An 8742-nucleotide genomic window follows, 5' to 3' on the forward strand; every position below is an offset into this window, starting at 1 on the left:
TTGCGTCCCCCCCCCCGCTATTTTAAAACTCCTAGATACCCATACTGTATGCCACTGTATTGAATTATTCATATAAAATGTTGAATTAACTAGGTGATGTGTTCTATTTATCTTTCACTTCAGTTATGGAGGTGTATCAAGAAGTGCATCAGTTGTTACAGCGTATCTAATGGAAAAAGAGTGTATTAATGTAGAGGAAGCTGTATACGAGGTTAAGAAGAGCAGAAGTGCTGTGATGTAAGCCAAGACATGGAATTGTATATTTAATTATTAATTGATCTTTGCAGATCTAGCAAAGGTGACCTATAGACCTTTCCCGATTGTGTCAGTTAAACTTAACAACTGACCAATCAGAACAGGGACAGGATGACGCGCATGTGTAACAAGCACACGTATTGTCCCATAAACACGTGTTTGTATATGTTATAACACTATCGCTTTGTGGAACCTTATCAACAATATCCAAGGGCGGAGCTTAGTGGAAATGTCTATTGGGACCTACCATATAATGGAAAAACAACACAAATTATTTTTTTTTATTTCTAAAGATTACTATTAGGTTCTATGTGACAAATAGTTATGAATTGTCCATGGGAGGGTGATACTCCGATTAGCAAATGCAATTCTCCAATGTATACAAGCACCAAATTGCCTCATAATTAAATTTAAAATTTTGTAATTTAATTGTGATGCTTTTAGTTTCTTTTTAATTGTTTACGGATATTTTAACATATTGGTATTCAATGCAATTAAGCAATGAGTTGTAAAATATAATTTTTAGTAAAAAGGTGTAATATATTATTATTATCATCATCATCATTACTGGTACTGGTACAAATAGCTATCTTTTCAAGACATTTGGCAGACATTGACTTGATGTTGTCATTAGTAGGATACTGCTTTTAAGAACAATAAAATTTGAAACGAACCAACAGCAACATTGTCATTATTGATAATAATCTTATAATATATAATTTAATTATGTGTGTAATCATCATATATTATATAATCTGTTTTTCCTCCTACAGGCCAAATGATGGATTTATGACTCAGTTACAGCTGTACCATATGATGGGAAACAGAATAGACCAAACCGATCCAAGATATAAACGATTCTGTTTAGTTCAATGGGCTAAGAAAGTCAGATGTAGGTAGCTGTTTACATGTCATCTGTAATAGTTTATACTAGAAAATTGGGAGGATCTAATAGGAAGTAAAAATACCATAGAAGAAAAAAAACAAACAATAATTCTACTATAATTATTTGTAGTCATGTGGTTATTATCATCACAATTATTATTATTGTTGTGTTTGTTATTGCAGTTATTGTTCATTGTTTCTGTTGATGCTGATGATGTTTTTGTTGTTGTTTATCACCATTATTATTTATTTATGTGGGATACACACCTTCAGACTGATGGCACACTTAAAGTGAACGGTGCATCCTTATAATTAAACAAATTTATAGTAGTGTAGTATACCTACAGAAAAACTAAAAAAAGAAGCACATATCAAAGGTAATACAATTATGGTACATCGGACACCTAATCTACCAAGTTAATGTACATATAAAAGGTAAAATCAACAGATAATGAGTTGCATAATATATCATTCCTATTAACTCTTTCTTCCTATGTACTTCTACCTCCCTCTCCACTTCCTATTTTATATTCCTCAGTTTTGATTACTAATCTGTGTCATAAAAGTGATTCTGGTATATTATTATAATTATATATAATATTATTGTTTTTAATTTGCTGGTTTATGAATATTGTTAGCACCTATATTACAAACAGAACAAACTAAAGTTGAGTTGTATTGAATTTAATTCTTATATTATATATTTTCATTTAACTAGTAATACAATTTGTTTAATATACTTTAATTGAATATGATGAGTAATTTATACAGATTTTCTTATAAATCATGTCTTTGAAGTTGGTATTGAGGAACCACAACACACTTTGGCAGACGACCCACAGCATAGCTCAACCACGCAAGAAGTGATATTCAAGTGCAGGAAATGCAGGTAAGTTGATATTATTAATTTAGATTTGAGAGTAGGAGCATAGAGAGGCTAAATACTGTAGTTACTGTGTGTGCACTGAACCATGGAGACCCTTGCATCACTGGTACAACTCTCTCAGAGGCCATCTTGTGGTACAGATATACAGTATGGCTGAAATTAAAGTTACAGCACATTTTGGAAGAGACCTTCATGGTGCTGTTCATTTGTACCTGTAGGTGTGTGTACAAATTAAAGAATTCATTCTTTACATCTACCAGATAACAAAAATAAATTACCTCCCAGTCTTGCAGACCAGTTTTAATTTTATAAATTATTAGACTTTACATGGCAGCATATCATTAATTAAAGTAAAACAATTTGGAAGACCCTAAATTATTTATAAATCAGTTATGCAGTATTGGAAAAGAAACATTCATTAAGCTATACAAAAGTGACTTTAAATGTTAATACTGTACATTGCTTGATTATTTCACTTAGATTTATTGATTGATAATTTGGTTGACTGATTTCTTCTTAAATGCAGGAGGGTGTTGATCTCAAGAGAGAATGTCATTGGACATGACCAGGGAACAGGTCAAGAGGCTTTCAAGTGGCACAAACGGAGCTCACCTGTTGAAGTGGCCAGCGACCCCACAAGGCAATCCACATGCACTTCACTGTTTATTGAACCAGTTTCATGGATGAAATCAGCAGTAGTTGGCACCATACAGGGAAAGGTAGTATAAATTATTAAATAATTAAACTTTAAATTATCGTTATTATTGTAAATGTATTTTTATTAATACCTCCGCCAAGGAAGCTATAGGAAACATAAGATGCTCACTGTATGTATAAAATCTTTTTGTCTTTTTAGATTGCTTGTCCGAAATGTTCAGCAAAAATTGGCTCATTCAACTGGTCTGGTGAGAATAATTTTAAAGTGTTTATAACAAGTTTTACGATTACAATTCGATCTTGTGTTGTTTGTTCTATTTTGGTTAAGAAAGGGGATATGAATAGCTCTAATAATAGTTTTATGAATCATCTATTTAGGGTGTTGGTTAACTCGTACCCAATTTGGCAAACTAGTTTTACCCTCCTATGAGTAACAGAAGCCTATGTATGCTTTGTTATGCTTTTATTAATAAAAAATTCTCAAGCATTTTTTTTTAAAGAGAACAAAAACATTGCAATTTGCCTAAACATGGCTTTTCTTTGCCTTTTTTTTTATCCTTTAAATTGTTTATTTGCAGGTGAACAGTGTTCCTGCGGAGCCTGGGTAACACCGTCATTCCAGGTACATCTCAATAAACTCGACAAAGTCATTCAATGTCCAATACCCCAAGCACAACCTTTGAGTTGAGATATGTCAAGACACTTGTTGCTTCTCCATGGCACGGTATGTGTTAAGCAAGAATATTGAGGACTGTTTATAGATCTAAAGTCAAAACACAGAATAATACACAAAATCAATATATTTTATATACTCTTTAAATAACTGATTTCTTCTCTTGCCCTCCATCATTCATAAATTTCCCATCTTGATTTAGTATGGGATTTTTGTCACTGTCAGGTTAATTGAAACATTGTTTTGCAACTGTTTTTATATTTTATATAATCTGTCTTTGGAAAATGAATTTCACGTGTTTTATGAACATGTAAATATATGGCGAATAAATGAAATCTTTAACTCCTGTTAACTAGCCAATCTGGTAAAGGAATACTTCAGTAGTAATTTTTGAATGTACTGTATAGGCCTACAACATACTGGGTCACAACCATGGAATTATGGCATTCAAACTAAAATTACAGCAACTGTATAAGCTATTGATTGGCTACTTGGCTACAACCAATGTTTTATTTCCTCCATGCTACAACTAACTGAACATGGTTTTGACAATTAGACCCACTGGTGTATATGTGTAATAAAAGAATTTCTGTATCTGTACAATAAAACAATAGTTCAATAAAAAGCAAGGTTTTATTGAGTAAATGGAACATTTTAATAAACTTTGCTCTACTATATAATTAAATTCAATTTAGAAATGAAAATAAACACTCTTCTATAATTATTCATTGTGTCTGGAAATATGTGATATACACTTTCACTGCAATAAAATCCTGCATCTCTTTGTAGTACAGTATTAGACAATGTAAAAATCGTTGATCATCCTTTATACAAAACTGCTTGTATAGTTATTGATACCTTGAACATGTACTCTCCTTTTCATTTTTAAGCAATTGTCAAAGGGTTTAAAATATAAATATGTAATAAGTCACCTCTTGCTGAAGTAGGGAGATGGCGATCAACAATTTGTTTACATGGCTTAGAACATCTACAGCGTATTTTCCACCTTTAGTAAACTATCCTAAATATGCATTATACCATAATATTATTTAACATAATAACATTTCAAATTTGAACATTTTGTCTGAGATTTTATGAATATTGTATTTTTGATAGCTTTACCATTACAAATTTGTAGATATTTTCCATAATTTAATAAACAATGCTCTAAAGAAAATCATATCTTAAGATGTTATGTAATAAAAAAACAAACCTTTGGTTAACAAAACTTCCTCATGTTATGATATAAGAACAAAATATATGATAGAGATGGCAACAAAAGAGGGTTATATAGTTCAAACAATATTTAAAATTTTCATCATTTGAACAATTATTTTACTGTACTTTAAAAACTGAAAGCAATTTTGGGCAAGTTGAGTGGCTGAGAAAAAAAAGTCCGAGGCATCGCTAACTACAGCCCTAACATCAGCACTGTTTCTCATTGCCCAGGGTTCAGCTAGTAGAACCAAGTTCGGATAAGGACTTAAAATTCCATATTTCAGGAGAGAATGGTCTTTCCCCGATGTTATGATTCATTTCAGGCCCTGTCATGGAATGATATGAAGTTACTAAGCACCACTTTTACAGCTGCTATAGTAATCACCGACCAAGCCCACCTGTATACGCAATTCAGCACAATGGCGCAGCAAATTATGGGGTTATTCTCCTACCTCTTCCTTTTCTACATAGTATATATTTAATTAGATTGTAATATGTGTGTATTTCAGTGTAGGTAAAATTTTATTTGAAAATTCTGTGTGATTTCTTCAATTATTTGGCATGATGTTGTCATATCACACCCATATTGCAAATCGCAGGTATTTGTCTCATAAAACTATAGAAGCTTAAAAATCATTATTTAGGGTGTTCAATTTTGTTCACTAGTCACTCAATTTGCATTTACTTCTGCTGTTGTTGACCAGATACATTCAGAACTGCTATTACGTGCACATCAACATATAGAATCATGTAATACATACATATCAGGATGGGTGCGTACTTGTTGAACACCAATGAAATGACTAATAGCTGCACCATTATAGTATATGCTCACAAAGAGTTGGGTATCCTCTACACTGGGGCAGGCTTAGCACAATGATCTATCATGGGAAGTACACAATCCCTTTTCTATGGAATTTTCATTATTACAATAGCTCCTTACTGCTTTTGTTTCTAGGATTCTGGAACTGTTTTATCTACTTTATTGAGAATAAAATTGATACTTAACGGAGTATATTATGCAAATTGTTAACAATCACCAACTAATAGCCCTGAATTAATTGCACTCTATGAATTACCAGTATTAAATAATATATTTTTGTAATTAATGTTACCTTAGTGCTATGTCATGGAAAGATAATGAGATTGGGATTTATATGATGTAACCTTATGACCTATTGAACGGGTATCTGTCTGCAGAAGGTCACTTAGTATTACTGTTCCAATCTCCTGCTAGAGAGGGCGACCTTACTAGACCTAAACTCAGAGCTAGTCGCTGTACCCAGCTCATGGCCTGTGCTTTCTCCTCAGGACTAGGCATTACCTGTATATAAATAATAATAAACTTAGATTAAGATGGTGCATACTAAAATAGAAAAAAAATTATAAGACTCAAATATAAAAGCAACATTATTATTTATCATTATCATCATTATAATTATGTTAATATTATCATCATTATTATCATTATCAACATCATTATTGTCATTATCATCATTGAAACTTTATGGAATTGATGATTATTACCATTATCATCATTATCATAAACAATATAGAACATTTGTCTTTTGTTAAACCAAACATTTAATTTAGCTTGCTAAGTTTCAGCTGCTTAGCATAGGGCAATTTTTACTAAAGGATTTCTATTTTTCAGGCCTAATCACACTGCAGTCTGGGTAGTTAGAGACACCAGTGACATCAAGGTTTCCATCCAATTGCTATCAAAAGCTGTCAACAATTGCATAGCAATTTTACTGGAAACCAAGATTAAAATAAATTAAAATAATGGAAGCAGGCAGTGAGTTACTGCAGCAGCCATTATTCTTGAAATTTAAGTTAGTAGAGCTAATGGCGTGCATGAGGAATGTGTGTGTATTTGGTGTGTAATTGGCAGACTGATTTCAAGAGATGTTCAAGAGGAAGCTAACCTATAGCCTGTTTTCCACTAGATGAATATATTCACGCGAATCAAAAGTGTCGGTTCCTTCCTGAGCTCTGATTTGTTGCGCATTTTTTCGCTTCGCTAAAAGTAGAAACAATTTGAACTACTGATTGCGCTGAAGCGAAAAATCTGACGCTTTCAATTCATGCAAATAAATTTGTCTAGTGGTAAACAGGCTTATAGTTCAAAATGTAAACTATCTAGGATGTACAAATGTTTTATGGCAATACCTTATCAAGCACATGCCGGTAAATTAAACCATCCTGTCCTATGTAAAATGTTGAAAATGCATCTATGTACCTAAGGGATAGTAAAAAAAAATATATCTGTCAATCAAAAGACAATAATGGATATAAAAGTTATATAAATTGAATACTCAGCTCTGTCTAGACGACATTTTTTTTATTTGGCTGGAATACTTATGTGGAGCAGCCAAATCAAATGCTTAGATAATCAGATTTTTTAAGCATAATCATGATAATGCTTACAAAGTTGTTCTTTAAACACAACCTCTAGAATTTATATTCAGATTCAATTGAATAATCTAGTCTAAATATTACAGACAAATACACAAGAATAAAGTAAGATGAACATTCTTGAGGTACAGAAAGGAAATTTATACAATTCACACAACCTCTAGAATTTATATTCAGATTCAATTGAATAATCTAGTCTAAATATTACAGACAAATACACAAGAATAAAGTAAGATGAACATTCTTGAGGTACAGAAAGGAAATTTATACAATTCACAAAAAAAATATATTCTCCGTTTTAGGGATTTCTATTTTTAAAAAGTAGTCGGGGTTTACCTGTACTTTGACTTCCTCCGCAAAATTTTATTAACGTAATGAGAATGTACAGGTACGCCTTTGACCCGCCAGCGCACCTGGATATTGTCATGCTCCTGTTGGAGGGTGATCTTCAACACTTCCATTTGCACATCAGCAAAATAAACAAAACTTGAGTATTTCATAGATTGGATGCTCCCTTTGTAAGGCATGAGACCTCTGAAATAAATTTAAAGAACCAAAAATTTAAAAAACAATAAAACTATGCTAAATCTATCGAAAACAGAGGTGTATACGTGGACGTAGGCTGGGATGCAACCCCTCCATGACAGCAAATTAGATGCACTAATGAGTTAAAATACTAAAGTTGACCATTATGTTTTCAATGGAATAGGGATTTAGTTTCGCATTCTGGGTTATAGTTCTGAATTCTCATTTTTTGCATCGTCGTCCCCAAGGCCAAATCCAGCCCACACCTGGTATACACAGTGAAACCTAGATTGTGTATATGTCCCCCAAAAAATGGCTTGCGTCTTAATGCATGCTTTCGAAATACAGTATTACCTTGTTTTTAGACGAAAGATCTTGTTTTCAAATAATATATCTGATGAATAAATGCTAAAGTCATGATGCTTTTCAAAGAAACTGGGCATCTGAAAAAAAAAAAAAAAAAACGTTTTTTAATAGCCCTACAGTGTGTTTTAGATCTGAGACAACAAGTAATGTGGGCTAATTATCTATGACATATGACAGGAACTGCAAAATAGTACAAATATTGTTATTGTTTAGATTTGCGACGTATATTACTGTAGTTTGTTTCTGATTGGTCAGAGAACATTTTCTGCAACGATGGATTCAAAGTTGATTTCACTACCCATAATGTAAACTTGACGGTGTTCAAAAATTATGAATATAATTTATACATATGCAGATGCTTCATTTCATTTCATTTATTTATTAGTGTCTTGGGACCCCAAAAGCAACAAAATCACCATGACAAAAGTCTGGAGCCCCAGAAAACTAAACTACATTATTAGCGAGTATATAAAAATAAAAGTTTAAAATGTAAAAAGTGAATGGGCAAGAAAATTAAAATTATAAAAAATTACACAGATTTTGCACACAATTGAATAAATGATAAAATTTCATAAGTGAACGATAAAACATTTATGCGTCAAAAAAAAATTGTTTATCTTCACAACAATGTCAAGCTGTCCCATATTACTTGTAGTCTCAGATTGAAAAATCACTAATGACTGGGTAATGTGTGAAACAAACAGAAATTACTATACCTGTAAGTACTATAGAAGACATGTTGTTAATATTGTTTACACTGTTGTAAGCACATATTTTCTAATAATGAAAATAGTACAGTACATGCATGCTTTCACTTACCTCTTCTGTAAGCTTTTCCAACATCAGATGTAGTTGTTCG

General features: G+C 32.1%; 2 protein-coding genes across 3 annotated transcripts in view; one reads left to right on the plus strand and one right to left on the minus strand.

Annotated features, from left to right (window-relative positions):
* LOC117108036 (dual specificity protein phosphatase 12-like) overlaps positions 1-4080 on the plus strand; it is a 4740-nt gene extending 660 nt beyond the window's left edge. The window contains exons 2-7 of one of the 2 annotated variants that reach the window (XM_033249886.1): positions 124-237; positions 1029-1147; positions 1912-2029; positions 2553-2745; positions 2883-2931; positions 3262-4080. In XM_033249886.1, coding sequence (XP_033105777.1) covers positions 124-237; positions 1029-1147; positions 1912-2029; positions 2553-2745; positions 2883-2931; positions 3262-3371 — 703 coding nt within the window. In that variant the 3' untranslated portion in view covers positions 3372-4080. The remainder of the gene's footprint in view (positions 1-123; positions 238-1028; positions 1148-1911; positions 2030-2552; positions 2746-2882; positions 2932-3261) is intronic. The other variant, XM_033249893.1, reaches the window with a different exon arrangement.
* Positions 3988-8742, minus strand: part of LOC117108028 — an 8579-nt gene continuing 3824 nt past the window's right edge. Inside the window, exons 3-6 of the mRNA XM_033249874.1 lie at positions 7872-7960; positions 7329-7526; positions 6747-6816; positions 3988-5898 (exon numbers count right to left, since the gene is read on the minus strand). Of these exons, the coding sequence (XP_033105765.1) occupies positions 5779-5898; positions 6747-6816; positions 7329-7526; positions 7872-7960 (477 nt within the window). The 3' untranslated portion in view covers positions 3988-5778. The remainder of the gene's footprint in view (positions 5899-6746; positions 6817-7328; positions 7527-7871; positions 7961-8742) is intronic.

Source organism: Anneissia japonica, unplaced genomic scaffold, assembly GCF_011630105.1.
Source record: "Anneissia japonica isolate Jap-2015-1 unplaced genomic scaffold, ASM1163010v1 scaffold288091_len1417266_cov198, whole genome shotgun sequence".
NCBI lineage: Eukaryota > Metazoa > Echinodermata > Crinoidea > Comatulida > Comatulidae > Anneissia > Anneissia japonica.